Here is a 16252-nt window from a genome sequence, read left to right on the forward strand (position 1 = left end):
GGAAAGCACCCCTCTTGCTGCTGGACTGCTGCCTTCATCTTAATTTTGTTGAATTCCTAGTTAAGTTTAGGTTGCTATGGGAGTTGGAATTAGAGTACTTTAAATTTATAGGTGGATCTGCTAGTGATCTACAAGAGGATGATTAAACTTTCAATAAGGACTGGTGCAATATTATGATTTAGATAAAAAAGCCTGATTGATTTTTACTGAAAAAGTGTCTCTTGCCTAAAAATCAAGGGTTGAGCTAGGTGGGAGGGAAAGACAGAGACTAGAATTAACTCCCTCTGGCATGCTTATATCTCAACAGACAAGCCCAATTTTCTAGAAACCGGGAGTATCAATACAAACAAAAACAAGGTTTCCAGGTCAATTATATTGATTTATATACGCCACATAAATGATGTTATATATTGAAGTTAAGGTATATAGGACTACTACCGACTGGATCTGCCTAACAGTCAGACCCAACATAGGAGGAGTCACATTGCTTTATTTAATAATTATTTAGAGTCTTTTTCAAAAAATATTGCCATAGGAAATGAAAATTTTAAACAAAGCCACAATCAGCTTTTGTTTAGCAATAAAATCACGCGCAAATCATTGCAGTACTTAGCTCAAAGTGGGATAGAGATGAAGTCCCGTCGTGATCACGTTTCGGACCATTCAGGTCCTGCTTCAGGGGTCGATTCTTTTAAATCCTCAAAGGTAGAGCCTCAATGTTATTCCCAAACTGGCAAGCAGAACGGCGTCTTTTGTGCAGTCATTTGTCGGCGGTCCGACTCTAAATAATTATTAAATAAAGCAATGTGACTCCTCCTATGTTGGGTCTGACTGTTAGGCAGATCCAGTCGGTAGTAGTCCTACATACCTTAACTTCAATATATAACATCATTTATGTGGCGTATATAAATCAATATAATTGACCTGGAAACCTTGTTTATGCTTATATCTCAGACATACACAAACTCTAAATAATATATTTCACTATTAAACCTCTCTCCAAACGATTTTAAGTCCTAAGAATTTCCAAAGCTATACTTTCCAATCCTCTTCAACCACCAATAAGTTAATCTTTGCTCAAAGGATTGAGAGATTTGAGATTCACGCACCTAAAGGTGTGCGCTTCTGGTCCTAATGCAAACGGTACGAGGCTTCTGTAAGCTGGGGCTGTGGAGCTCGAAGCCTGGATTGCTCACTGTGACCCCTGGAGTCCTCTCCGGGGGATGCTGGGAGCAATATGCAGATGTGTCTTTCGGTCCTCTTCTACTGCAAAGGGTGCGGGGCCTCTGGAAGCTGGGGCTGTGGTTTGAAGCCTGGATTGCTCGCTGTGACCTCTGAAGTCCTCTCCCAGGGGAGGCTGGGAGCAATATGCAGATGAGTCTTCCGGTCCTCTTCTACTGCAAAGGATGCAGGATCTCTGGAAGCTGGGGCTGTGGAGCTCAAAGCCTGGATCGCTCACTGTGACCCCTGGAGTCCTCTCCCGGGGGATGCTGGGAGCAGTATGCAGATGAGCCTTCCAGCCCTCAACATACTGAACAGAAACTTTAATAAAGAAGGTAAACTGTAGTGGAAATCCCACTGAAATATAGGATCTGGTGCAAAGGGTAATGGTGTGGAGCCGATTGGAAATAGTGACCATAATGTATTCAAAATTTGACATAATCACTGGAGAGAAAATAATAAATACAACTACTGCAGAAACATATGACTTTAAAATGTATGACTTTGAAAAAAATGAAGAGGCTAGTTAGAAAGAAATTAAAAGGAGCAGTTACAAGGGTTAAATGTCTGCATAAGGCATAGGGATTGTTTAATAGTATCATCTTGGAAGCCCAGATAAAATGTTTTCCACAAATTATAAAAGGTAAAAAAAACTACAAATGTCTCCCACAATGGCTAAATGATTCTGTAAAAAAGATTATTAAAGCTAAAAATGCATCCTCTATAAAATGGAAAGCAGAAGCTAACGAGGAAAATAGGAAGGTACATAAGCATTGATGTTAGATGTAAAACAATTGGGCAAACTTGCTATATGGACAAAAAACTAATTACAAAAGATTTTTTAAATATATTAAAAACAGGAAACCTGTAAGAGAATCAGGTGGGCTGTTAGATGACCAGGGGGTAAAACAAGCATTGAGGGAGGAGAAGACTAAAGCAGACATGGAGGATTCTGGGGGCATACTTATACCAGAATCATTTTTTGTCTGTGATGATTTGGTGGAACTGAAGCACATCAATGTGAATATTGAAGAGGTAATAGAGCAAATTGACAAACTAAAATATGAAATTTCAGACCTGCTACTAGTAATCTGTAACTTACAATTCCAATCTGCCCCAGTACATGAGGATTGGAAGCAGGGTTAGCCAGTATAACACTGATTTTCAAAAAAGGTGCCAGGGATGACGCAAGTTACTATGGAATACTCAACTTGTAAAATGATGGATGCTATGGCTAAGAACAAAATTACTAAACATATGGATAAACATAGTTTAAAGGGGAAGAACCATCATGGATTTAGCAAAGGAGGGTCATGCCTTACTAATTTATTACAATTCTTTGACAATGTAAATAAGCATGTGTTCAAAGGTGAGCCAACTGACATATAGTGTATATTTGGATTTTGAGAAGGCATTTGATAGTCCCTCATGAGAGGCTTTTCAGAAAACTAAAAAATCATGAAATTGGAGGTGAGGTCTTACTGTGGATCTGGTTCTAAGATATAAAATAAAGAGCAGGACTAAATGGTCAGTTTTCCTAATGGAAAGAGGTAAACAGTGAAATGACTCAGAGACTTGTTCTAGGTCCGGTGTTGTTTAAAGGGAAAGGGAGCAATAAGAGAAGTGATCACATTTGTAGATGACACAAAAATATTAAAAGTAGTTAAAACACAAGCAGACTAGGAGAAACTGCAGAACTTGAGCATCTAAATGGCAGATAAAAGTTAATGAGGACAAGTGCAAAGTGATGCACAAAAAGAAAAATAATCTTAACTATAGGTACACAAAACTGATCTCATTGTGGACAATACACTGAAATCCTCAACTCTGTGCAGTCAAATAAAAGCAAACAGAAGATTAGGAATTATTTGGAAAAGAATGGAAAACAAACAGGAGATTGATGTGGCCACACTTTGAGTATTGTGTGCAGTTCTGGTCCCCTCATCACAAAAAGATATAGCAGAACTAGAAAAGGTACAGTGAAGGCCAACAAAAATGATAAAGAAGTGGAACAGTTCCCTGATGAAAAGAGACTAAACAGCTCTTAAGGCTGGAGAAGAGATAACTGAGACAGAGGTAGAACAGATAAATAGGGAATGGTTATTTACTGTTTCAGACAGTTTCATGGAATGTCCTTAGTCCTATTAGCAGGTGACAGATTTAAGATAAATTGGAGAAAATATATTTTTTTCATTCAGTGTACAATTAAACTGTTGCTGGAGGACGTGCTGAGCTTAAAAAGGGTTTGGACAAGTTCCTGAAAGAAAAGTCCATAAACAATAACTTAAGGAAAGTCACCACTTATCTCTGGAAAAAGGAAATGAGAAATGGTTCCACCCTTTGGGATCTGCCAGGTTCTTCCTAGAGATCCGAATTGCCACTGCTGGAGACAGGATGCTAGGCACTATGGACCCTGGGTCTGACCTACTATGTCACTTCTTATGTTTTTACAATGTTCTTCTTGTCAAACATTTTTATTAGAATTTTTCAGTAGCATTTTTTTTTTATCACCACCATTTTGCCTTTTATAGCAAGAACAGATTATTTGTTTATTTATTTATTTAATTGTACTTATAAATCATTTCACTAATTAAAAGAAATTGCCCAAAGCAATGTACAGCGGCAATACATATCACAATATAAAATACATCACATATCAAAACAAGAAAATACAATTTAAAATAAAACAATTAAAAAAAATAAAATAAAAAAACCCCCAGGATCCATACATCACCCATCATTCTCATACCCACCTATTACAAAAAGTGGTTAGAAAACTGGGCCATAAACCATGTTTTTAACATCTTCTAAATTTTTTCAAATCCAATTCCTCCCTCAGTTCAAGAGGGAGCTCATGCCACAAAGTTGGAACGCCTCCACCAAAATATCTCTTTAATAATTTAGTCTGACAGAAGCTTTTTACAGGTAGATTTTGTAATAGGGATTTCCCCTTAGATCTTAAACTCCTGGAATCATACCATTTGAGTCTCTTCTTCAACCTTAAAGAACCAGTAGCTGGTAGGTAGCAAGCTTCACAATGGTGATTCAGAGGAAGGTGAAATTAACAGCTTCACAATCAGTTTTGCCTGCCATGGGAAATCTTGCCGATTCCCCCTCCTCCGAATTTGCATGAAGCTGAGCATAGGTATCAGGTTGCTGCTAAGAAGAACACTATGCCCAGTCCACACCACCACATCAAAAACAGTCTAGCTCCTTAACTCATGTTTTTATTTTAAACAATTTAACACAGCACTGTGCAGCTCTCTATTTCTTAACTCTGTAGCTACTGGCATTTGCTGGCAGAACAGGATGAAGGCACCACACTTGTCTTTCATTATTGGGTTTGACTTGGAGAGAATCTCACAGTTCTACAAGGTTTCTTCTTGCTGCTTATCTGTTAAGGCTCAAAATAAATGCTAAAATGTTATCGTGCGCAATTACTTTGAAGTATTTCTAACCTTGAGGAATCGGTGCTAAGAGCAGCTGTCGATAAATTTTAGAGCTAGAAACCTTACCAGAGCTACACCCAGTATCTGGGGAAATGTGTACGACGAGCAGCCGGCTGGTGTAAGTCGGATGGTTGCATAGGGCGTCTGGAACCAGGCCTTTTCACTTGCCCACACGATGTCACATAGAGGCAAAATAGATGCTCCCAAGCCAAGAGCAGGGCCATTGATGGCAACCACAATTGGCTTTTTAAATTGAATGAAAGCCTTTACAAAGTCCCTAAAAGAAAACAAGGAATCCATTAATAGTAACTGAATTTGAACTTAGAATATCTTTTAGTGCATGACATCAGATTCAGATAACTTTATTGGCATCACAATTTTACATGTTGCCAAATAATATACATGCTATCTTTTTTTTATTTATAAGTCCGTTTCACATTGATATATTTGTAAATGCACACTCTTTTAAGATATCTGTTTTGTATTTGTTTATGACTATTCATAAGTCATGTAGTGATTTCCTTATGTCAGTTTCTTCAAAGACAACATTTAATTTGCAAAGGAGAACTGCGCTGAAAATAAGGAAATGTCCTTTGTGGAAGAGAGAGAGGTTCACAGCCCTCCCCACCCTCAATCTTCCACCTCCACAAGGTATGACATCTAATACTAGGATGGACCAACACATAAGCATGAAAATTCCCACTAGGAGACTTTCCCAATTTAATTTATAAATAGGGGTGGATTTTCAAAGGGTTATGCACGTAACTCCTGCATAGGCCCGGTGACGTGCACAAGCCCCGGGACGCATGTATGTCCCGGGGCTTGAAAAAAGGGGCGGAGCATGGGCGGGGCGGTCCGGGGGCAGGGCCGGAGCCTCCAGGCACAGCGGCCATTTGCCACTGTGCCCGGGATCGTGGGCTGGCTGTCGGCCGGTGCGTGCAACCTACGCCTGCCCGGAGGCAGGCGCAACTTACAAGACAAAGGTTCGGTGGGGGGTTTAGGTAGGGCTGGGGGGCGGGTTAGGTAGGGAAAGGGAGGAGAAGGTAGGGGGGGGGGAGGGCGGAAGGAAAGTTCCCTCCGAGGCCGCTCTGAAATCAGAGCGGCCTCGGAGGGAACAGGGAAAGCCATCGGGGCTCCCCTAGGGCTCTATGTGAGCAAGGTGCACAAGTGTGCACCCCCTCGCGTGCACCAATCCCGGATTTTATTACACGCGCGCAGCTGCGTGCACATGTTATAAAATCGGACGTAGATTTGTGCGTGCCGGGTTGCGTGCACAAATCTATGCCCGTGCGTAAGTTTTGAAATCTGACCCATAGCTTCTTGTGCCTCAAAATTTAATTTTTCTGAGAATGTAGATTCTAGCAGTTGTAATGGTGCTGCAGAAAACATATTGAAAGCTGGCTGTGTAAATAACTTAGCCGGTTAGAAGTAGTCCGGCTAATTTATGATGTATATTCAGTGGCACGGCAAAACCGCTGAATAAACATGCACTCCACTGGATTTATTTATTTATTTAATTTATTTATTTATGAACTTTTACTATACCAACATTCGTAGAACACATCACGCCGGTTTACAGTTAACTCAAAGAAAGAAAATTTACAATTAAACAGGGGTGGGGCGAGGGGAGCAGGTGAGAAGGGGGAGAAGAGGTGGGCAGGGAACAAAAGACTCAGAGTAGGATGCTGAAAAACTAAGTTAAGAGGAGGAAGTAGATAGGAAACCAAGAATAACTATAGGAACTTACTAACATTTACATCATGGGAGGATTGCATAAAAGGGTTGGACTAGCTATATACATCAAGTAATGTAAGGCGGGTTCTGCGGGGCAGGGTGGGCATTGTCTAGATTTGGTTAGTATCTGGGTAGGCCTGTTTGAAAAGCCAAGTCTTGATGCCTTTTTAAAAATTGCGTAGGGATGTTTCAAGACGTAGATTGGTGGGAAGGGAGTTCCAGAGGGTGGGGCCAGCAATGGAGAAAGCTCTTTCTCTGGTGAGGGTAAGATGTGCAGTTTTGAGGGATGGGGTGTGAAGGGTGTCTGCAAGGGAGGTTCTGGTAGGGGTGGTTAGAAGACCGAAAACGAGGCAGTTCTTCAAGCCAGGAAGGGTTGTCTTTGTAAAGCATGTTGTGAAGGATAGTGAGGGTTTTGTATTGAAGCCAGTGCAGATCCTTTAGTATAGGGGTGATGTGGTCCCTTTTGCGGGTGTTGGTTATGATTCTCGCCATCGAGTTCTGCAGAATTTGCAAGGGTTTAATAGTTGATGACGGAAGGCCTAAGAGAAGGGAGTTGCAGTAGTCCAGTTTAGATAGTATGGTCGTTTGCAGAACCATGCGGAAATCATGGGTGTGGAGGAGGGGCTTAAGTTTTTTAAGGACATGGAGTTTGTAGAAGCCCCCCTTTAGAAGAGACTTGATGTAGGGTTTAAAATTTAGGTGTTGATCTAGTAAGACGCCTAGGTCTCTTACGGAGTGCAGTGGGGTAGGGGCTGAGGCAGAGTGATGGGGGGATGGATTCAGATGTGTATTCCGGTTGATTAGAGATGATGAGGATTTCTGTTTTAGATGCATTTAGTGCAAGGTGGAGGTTAGATAGTAGGGAATTGATAGAAACAAGGCAGGATTCCCAGAATTGCAGGGATTCCATGAGGGTTTTTTGAATAGGGATAAGGATTTGCACATATCTGCATACAGGAAAAATTTCAGGCCTAGGTCAGAGAGTAGGTGGCAGAGTGGTAAAAGATAAATATTGAATAGGGTGGATGATAGAGAGGATCCTTGGGGGACACCTTGTGTAAGGGGAATGTGTGAGGATTCAGATTTATCAATTTTACTACGTATTCTCTGTGGGAGAGATAGGATGAAAACCATGATAGAGCAGTGTCGGAGATGCCTATCTCTGCCAGACGGGAAATGAGGATTTGGTGGTTGACCATATCAAAGACTGCCGATATGTCTAGGAGGACAAGTAAAAACGATTTGCCTTGGTCCAAGCCTATGCGGATGGTGTCTGTCATTGCTAGCAAGAGATTTTCAGTGTTGCGACCTTTACGGAAACCAAATTGTGCTGGGTGTCGGATATTGTGGTCTTCAAGGAAGTCAGTGAGTTGCGTGTTGACTACCTTTTCAAGGATTTTGGAGATGAAAGGCAGGTTGGATATAGGCCGGTAATTTTCTGGATTGTTGGGGTCAAGGGTGGGTTTTTTGAGAAGGGGCTTGACGACAGCAAGTTTAAGGGAGTCTGGGACTTTACCGAAAGTCAGGGAGCAATTAACTATGTCAGCTATGGGTTTTGCAATGGCAGTAGGGATAGAGAGGAGTGTTTTTGAGGGGATAGTGTCTGATATGTGTGTAGCTGGTTTCATCTTTTTCAGGATGGATTCAATCTCCAAGGTTGATGTGAGCTCGAGAGACCCAATGTTGACTCCGTTGTAATTTGGGCGCTGAGAGGTGGGGGAGGAATTGGTGGGGAAGCGAAGGAGAATATTGGTGATTTTGTTCAGGAAGTACTTTGCTAGTTCTTCACATTTATCTTTGGCATTTTCTTCGTGGGAGGAGGAAGGGGTGGTCTTTGTGAGATCCGCAACATAAGAGAAAAGAGCATTTGCCTTGAATTGATAATCATGAATTTTAGCTGAGTAGAAATCTTGTTTGGCTTGGAGAGTGGCTTGACGGTAGGTGTGTAGTGTATGTTTGTAAGCTGTTTTGTGTGAGGGGGAGGGTTGTCTACGCCAGGTGCGTTCTTTGGATCTGAGGTCCTGTTTTATCTTTTTTAGTTCAATGGTGTACCAGGGTTTTCTATCTGTTCGCGACAGGGGTATTTCTTTATCGACTATGGGGCAGATTTCATCGGCTGCAGTGGTGGTGATGGTATTCCAGGAGTGTAGGGCAGCATCTGGATTGGTGAGGTCAAGGTTCTTGGTTACTTTGTTAAGAGCTAGTGTAAGGTCCTCTGAGGAACAGGGTTTGCGGAAGGAGATTGTCTTACTATGTGTTAGTGAAGCTGGCAAGAGGGTATTAGTGGTGAGGTGGGCGTTAATGATGAAGTGGTCGAACCAGGGGATGGGGGTGACTACAGGGGTGGTGGGTGCTGTGATGTGGGAGTTAACAAAGAGGAGGTCAAGGGTGTGACCTGCTTTGTGGGTGGGCACAGAGATAAGCTGTCTGAATCCCAAGGCCTTGAGGGTGTCAAGGAGGATTTCCCATGCAGGTGTGACAGGGCGGACATCCACATGGAGATTGAAGTCTCCGAGTATAATGGCAGGGGTGTTGGGTTTGAGATTGTCTGCAAGATATTCGATGATGGGGGAAGGGTCATGTTCGAGTAGGCCTGAGGGGGCATAAATGAGGCAGACCTGCAGAGAGTTAGATTTAAATAGCCCAGTTTGTAATCTAGGGGGGGTGGGAGGTTAAGGTGTTTTCTGGCGGCTAAGAGTAAACCTCCACCTCTTTTTTTAGGTCTCGGGATGGAGAAGATGTCGTAGGTTTGTAGGGGGAGCTGGTTAAGGAAGACGTGATCAGAGTCCTTTAGCCAGGACTCCGTGATAGCACAGATATCAGGATTGGAGTCTGTGAGTAGATCATGGAGGATGGGAGCTTTTTTAAGGATGGATTGCACGTTGAATAAGGAGATGGCTAGTGTAACTAGGCCTAGAAATTGGGTGAGGGGTGAAATCATAATGGACACTAGTGATTTGCGAGAGTTGGAAAGGTGTGGGTTAGCTGGGTGACCTTTGCGCAGGGAGGGGTGATGTAAGATGGGAATGGACAGGCGACACATTTCAAATAAAAGGAGCTAAAATAAATGGGGGAGGTACAAGAGGTCTGCAGGGAATACGGAATAGCAAATAAATAATCGAATAACAGAATTAGCAGTACTGCAGGTAACAGTGCGGAGGACTACAGCTAAATGAGGCTAAACCTGAATCAGCATAACACAGAGGGTAATAAACAGCAGATGGCAGAGCTATTATTAGGAGGAGTAAAAAAGGACTGCAACTAAGAACTCAGATAACAAATTTAGCTAAACTAGGCGGCAAAGTTGTAATTAATACTAGTGATAAATGCAATGCAAAGGGTACAGTGGAGAGCTCTCCCAGACAAAGGTGACTGTTGAATGTTACTTGCTGAGGGGGAGATGCAGTTCTTGCTGGGGGCCGAGGCAGATAGATTGGATTCCGATGGTTCGTGGTTGCAAGTGGTGCGCAGAGAAGGGTCGAGGTCAGGGAGTAGATCGTCGGCAAGGCAAAGTGGTCTGAAAGGCTTGAGGATTCTGCGAAAGGGTGCAGGAAGGAGCGCACCAAGGGGCAGGCTCCTTGGGCGCGCGACGCCGGGGGGGTATGGGGCCTTTAAAGGCCTCTTGGGCACAGGGATGACATCGGCGGTGGGCGCCTGGCCTCCGATAGGCCGAGGGGCGCAGCTTCGGTCATCGGCAGCGTTGGGGGGGAGGGGGAAGGAGAGGCCCTTACCCCGCTGCGAAGAGGAGCGCCGTCCGTGAGGCAGTCCGTGGCGAAGAAGGAGAGCGCCGAGGCAGGTATGGGGCCTTTAAAGGCCTCTCAGGCGCAGTGATGACGTCGGCAGTGGGCGCCTGGCCTCCGATAGGCTGGGGGGCGCAGCTTCAGTCGTCGGCAGCGTCCGGGGGGGGGGGGGGGGGAGGAGAGGCCCTTACCCCACTGCGAAGAGGAGCGCTGTCCTTGAGGTAGTCCGCGGCGAAGGAGAGCTCCGAGGCAGGTATGGGGCCTTTAAAGGCCTCTCGGGCGCAGGGATGACGTCGGTGGTGGGCGCGGCTTCGGTCGTCAGCAGCGTCGGGGGGGAAGGAGAGGCCCTTACCCCGCTGCGAAGAGGAGCGCCGTCCGTGAGGCAGTCCGCGGAGGCCTGTTCTATCGGGCATCTAAACTTAGACATAAACTTATGCAGCTAACTCCGAATATCTGTATAAGGGGCTTATATGGCTAAGCAGCCGCTGCCGAACGTTGGTGCATATTTGGCAACCACATATATCCTGCTTATCCGGCTAAATAGCGCAGAATGTGCTTTGAATATTGGGCCCTGAATTCTTTGCAGGCTGCAATACCTTTGGTTGGACCAAAATAAGAATGCGCCCAAAATGATGATGCATGTAAGCTTTTAAGACCACACTGGACATGAGAAAAAGGGAGCCAGGAGGTCCTCAACACTCATGTAACATCATGTTTGGATAATTCTTGTGCTGATTCAGTGAAAAGTCATCGCTAAGTACAAAGATTTCTCCATTTGAGAACTTCCTGCGCATCCCTTTGCTCTTTCAGGCTCAACAGGCACTTCAGAAGTTCAGGTTTACTTTACGAATCTTGTAGTGGATTTAGCCCAGATGTACAATAGATGAAAAACCAATAGCCATAATGCTGATAGTAACCTTTATCCTTTCAAGCCTATCAATTCTGGCAAGGGGGTTCTGGCCTCTCCCTAGACTTGCCTATCATAAAGGCAATAAAAAGCCCCAGCTGTCACAACTACTGGAATAGTGCACAAGTCTCTTAGGAAAAGATATGCAACATGCCAATTGTAGCACTCATGGCCCGGAGGAACACTATTATGACTAGATAAGAAAGTCAGCCATTTTGCTTTGCCAAACATGCCTAGTCCTACTTCTGATGCCACTAGAATGCCTCAATACTTCCATTATACTTCAGATTGTGGTTTCTGTTAACAGGAATCCCATTACAATTACCACATAGGAAGCCAGCGGTTGATAGAAGCTGTTCTCTACATGGTGCAGCTCCTGTTATGTAACTAAGGAGACTATAGAATAAGTCAGTTTAGACAAGTTGTGGAGACAGGATTGTTTATGGAAATGTGCTCTAACATACCCCATTACCAAATCATAATCCTATTTAAAAAATTTTTATTCTAGCAACCTTTATTTTGTTAAAAAAAAACAAAACACCCCAAAAAATCATTGAGGATCATATTTAGCTGCTGGCCAGCTAGGGAAGTTAGCCGGCTAAAACATTTTTTTCATTGTGTTTATTTATAGGGATTTATCTCCCATCTTTTCACAATCCAAGATGGGTCACATCATAACATCTATAATAAAACATAGAAATACAAAAACAAATGCAACATAAATAGCCTATATTAAAAACATATATGGGAGAGCTATGCTTGATCCTGTGCCATCTTCGAGGTTCACCTGATGAGATCTTTGCCAGGATGGTGGTAGTGCTGATGTCATCTGAGTGCTGGGGCCTTGAAAAACCAGCGCACTGTGGCTGCGTCTGGGGGAGCTGTGCCTGATGCCCGTGTCCTCTTCAAGGCCTACTTGGGGAGATCTTCGCCAGGACGCCGGTAGTGCTGACATCATCTGAATGCTAACGTCATTTGAGCGCTGGGGCTTTGAAAAGAGAGCGGGCCAAAGCGTCTAGGGTATCATTTTGCTCTCTCTCTCATTCCCCAATGTATGGGAAAGAAGGTTATGGCATCATCTATAACAACGTCTACTCCAGCAAGAGGACTTATGCATGCTCATTTGATCCATTTAGAAACCCTCAATGCAAGTGTTTGAAACTTCTCTCAGCCTGGGAGAGCGCTATCCACTTCCATTACCACAGTCTTTTGAAGACAGAAGGGCTATGGATCCACATGGAGGTGATATAGGGCCCCAGCCACCGGGAGCCCATGAAGGTAACTGTTTCTCAAAGGGTGAGATTTTCCCAGTGGCATGATCACCTATAGATGTTGATACAATCAATTTACTATCCACTCAAGGTACTCCTGCTGTTAACTGGTTCCAGAAGCTGTACTTTTCCCACAAGATGATCGAACATTTGTTTTGGAACACCTGAACCTGAACCTGTTGATATATCACTTAAGAGACATTTGGAAAGTAGTCTCTAGAACTGAGGTTTCCATAGCACAAACTGTTTCTTGTTTATGTTCCTTCACCATCGGGGTTACATCTGAATTGTCTGACCTAGATGCTAGAATTGTGTGGTTGGAATTGAAAGTTACATCATCCTCTGGTGTAATCATTACACTGCAATCCACTGTAGCGGCTAATATTAAGGATAGTTTAAGTTTCCATAATAACTATGAATTATTACAAAATAAACCAAGGATCAAAAACATTCGATTACTGAATTTTTCCAAAACACTCTTGATTTCCTGGTTGGAGTCATTTCAGAAATATTTTGTTGAAATGTTGCAATTTTCTAGAGATAAGAACTTTGATCTATCCAGATGTTATTATATTCTCGACAGGAAAAAGATAACCTAGTTCAGAAGATGGTGCTTGTGATGTTCTTGCCCCTATTGATAGCTCTGACTTTTCTTTAGTTCTTCAACAAGATGATATACCAACTAGGGCTACTTTGTTCATTTCCTTTGTCTCTGAGGCAGATAAGGACTTGATATTTCAGCAATACTTCAAGCATAAAGAGAATCTTTTCTGGGGTCAGAGGATACAGATATTCCCTGATATAGCAAAGGAACCCAAACTAGGACGAAATTATTCCTCCAACTTCAACAACGGGTAATTGAACTAGGGGCTGCATTTCTTTTAAAGTTTCCTTGCAAATGTGTAGTGGTTTATCAAAGAAATACGTTTATTTTTCTAGACCCTTCTCATTTGGAGACATTCCTTTTAGATAAAACTGGTAATTGGTGGATTATAGAATAAGTTTAATTATGGACTGTAAATCTGTTGTCATTTTTTTCTTTTTCGAGTTATTGCTCTTCTTGTAGGTGCTTGAGAAGTACATGTATAAATATACATATATATGTTTCCTTTGTGATATTTTTTGTTTTAAAATAATGCTATATGGTTTTGTGCATCTTTCCTTTGGATTTAAATTCATGTATATGATTTAAAATTCAATAAAAACATAAAGAACAAAAAGACATATATATGAGACAAAAAAGTAGCACATAAATTATAATAGAAAAGCTCCTATTCACATAATGCCAGCAGAACTGATGCATTTGGTCAATCAAGCAATCCTAGGAGAAGACAGTACCAGACCCAGATTTACTAAGCAACAATATGGTACAAAGGGCGTTGAACATTGTATGCCACACTTGAAATCTGCCCTTGTTATAATGAGCTGCTTTGCATGGTACTTGCATGCATGAATTTTGCAAATCCATGCAAAGCAGCTCATGCATACCTAATCCTTTGCTAACAAAATAATGTGTCTGACTTAAAATAATGGGAATGATTTTTTTTCTATCGCATTTGAAGGAGGTATATTGTATATACTCGTGTGTAAGTTGAGAAATGTATGCCAGAAAAGTCACAAAAAAGCTGACTCAACTTATACACATATATTACAGATAGCCCCCCCCACCCTCAAACCCCCCCAAAACTCACCGATCGTCTGTGGTGGTCCAGCTGGGGGCCCGGGAGCAACCTCCTGCTCCCGGGCTATCGGCTGCCAGTAAATCCCTCCCTCCCTCCATGGCTACTTTCCCTGTTCAATCCATCCCTCCCTCCCAACCCCCCCAAGACGCACCGAAAGTCCCTGGTGGTCCAGCGAGGGGCCCGGGAGCAACCAGCTGCCAGTAAATCCCTCCCTCCCTCCATGGCTACTTTCCCTGTTCAATCCATCCCTCCCTCCCAACCCCCCCAAGACGTACCGAAAGTCCCTGGTGGTCCAGCGAGGGGCCCGGGAGCAATCTCCCGCTCCCAGACCGTCAACTGCCAGAAATCAAAATGGCACCGGTGGCTCTTTGTCCTTACCATGTGACAGGGGCTACCAGTGCCTTTGGCTGGCCCCTGTCACATAGAAGAGGCTGTCCATTGCTCCTACCATGTGACAGGGGCTGGCCAATGGCACCGGTAGCCCCTATCACATGGTAAGGGCAAAGGGCCGCAGGCGCCAATTTGATTGGTAGCAGCAAATGGCCTGGGAACGGGAGATTGCTCCCAGGACCCCCTGCTGGACCACCAGGGACTTTTGGTGCATCTTGGGGTGTTGGGAGGGAAGGAGGGATTGAACAGGGAGGGCAACCATGGGGGAAGTGAGGGAGGGATTGAACAAGGAGGGCTGCCATGTGGGGAGGGAGGGATCGAAGGGGGAGGGCAGCCATGGGGGGAGGGAGGGATCGAAGGGGGAGGGCAGCCATGGGGGGAGGGAGGGATTAAACAGGGAGGGCAGCCATGGGGGGAGGGAGGAAGGGATTTACCCTTGACTTATCTATGGGTGACAGATAAATCTTGGTTTTGGGGCCCCAAAATGCCCACATCTCATACATAAGATTGACATACATGAGTATATATGGTAGTTATTTTATCACAGGAGCTGTAAGATTTAAACTTACCCCTCCCCCAAACCTGAGAAAATGCTCCTCCAGGGATCTTTTCAGACCCCTGGCTGCCCTTCCCCCACCGCCTGTAGAGGTGGCATTGGACCCAAAAGTAAAAAGAAAAAGCCTAAACCACGTAGTGATGCCCCACCTCCTTCACAAACCCCTCCTCTTAGTGGCAGTAACCCCCCCCCCCCCGGCACAAGCAAAGACCCCCCCCCAAATGTGAAGCCCCCTCCCCCCACCCAATAGAAAGCATTAATCCATGGGGTCTAGGTTTCCTCTTCCATCCCCCTTCTATGAAGAAATTACTACTTACCTGATAATTTTGTTTTCCTTAGTGTAGACAGATGGCCTCAGGGCCAGTGGATTATGCACCTCTGTCAGCAGATGGAGACAGAGCAAACTGACATCACAGTATATACACTCCTGCAGTGACTTCAGCCTGCCAGTATTCTCTTCAAAAGCCATCTGTGGGCAGAATAGCAAAAAATGATTAAAAACAGACAACCATTACTGTACTCAACTAACAGGAAACACTGAACTCAGGCAATGAATGTATGTACTCCAATCTAGGGACTGGATGAACATTTACCAGTAATCCCCGGAACACGTGGCCACACAGGAGGACCATTAACAGAATCATTAGGCAGCCAAGGGCGGGAAGCTGAGCCCATCTGCCTACACTAACGAAAATGAAATTATCAGATAAGTAGTAATTTCTCCTTTCCTAGCATGTAGACAGATGGACTCAGGATCAGTGGGATATACCCAAGCTACTCTCTAACAGGATGGGAGGCGGCTCAAAGTCCAGACAAAATCACACGTGCAAAGGCTGCATCCAGATTATAATACATGGAAAAGGTGTGTAAGGAAGACCACATCGCAGCTCGGCAAATATCGAAGGGAGACAACAATCTAACCTCCGCCCATGACACTGCCTGAGCCCTAGTGGAATAAGCCCTAACCTGACAAGGCAATGGTTTTTCAGTGGTCACACACGCAGCCGTGACTACCTCCTTTAATCCAGCGAGCTATTGTAGCCCACAAAGTTGGCTCGCCCTGTTTACCTCCACCATGAAGGACAAACAGGTGATCCGTCTTCCGGAAAGATTTAGAAACCTCCAGATACCTCATGACATGTCTCTTGACATTCAAGGGGAGTAACAGGCGATATTCCTCTGCATTTCTTTCCTTATCCAGAGATGGCAAGGAAATGGACTGATTCAAGTGAAATTCTGAAACCACTTTAGGCAAGAAGGAAGGACAGTACGCAGCTGTATTGCCCCTGGAGTCACTCGAAA

The 16252-nt window shown here is 44.0% G+C and overlaps 1 protein-coding gene across 2 annotated transcripts in view; it reads right to left on the reverse strand.

Moving 5' to 3' along the window:
* Positions 1 to 16252, reverse strand: part of CDYL2 (chromodomain Y like 2) — a 159784-nt gene that overhangs the window by 16408 nt on the left and 127124 nt on the right. For both annotated transcript variants that reach the window (XM_029608159.1, XM_029608158.1), the window contains exon 5: positions 4737 to 4947. In XM_029608159.1, the coding sequence (XP_029464019.1) occupies positions 4737 to 4947 (211 nt within the window). The remainder of the gene's footprint in view (positions 1 to 4736; positions 4948 to 16252) is intronic.

The sequence above is a fragment of the Rhinatrema bivittatum genome, chromosome 7 (assembly GCF_901001135.1).
Source record: "Rhinatrema bivittatum chromosome 7, aRhiBiv1.1, whole genome shotgun sequence".
In the NCBI taxonomy this organism is placed as follows: domain Eukaryota; kingdom Metazoa; phylum Chordata; class Amphibia; order Gymnophiona; family Rhinatrematidae; genus Rhinatrema; species Rhinatrema bivittatum.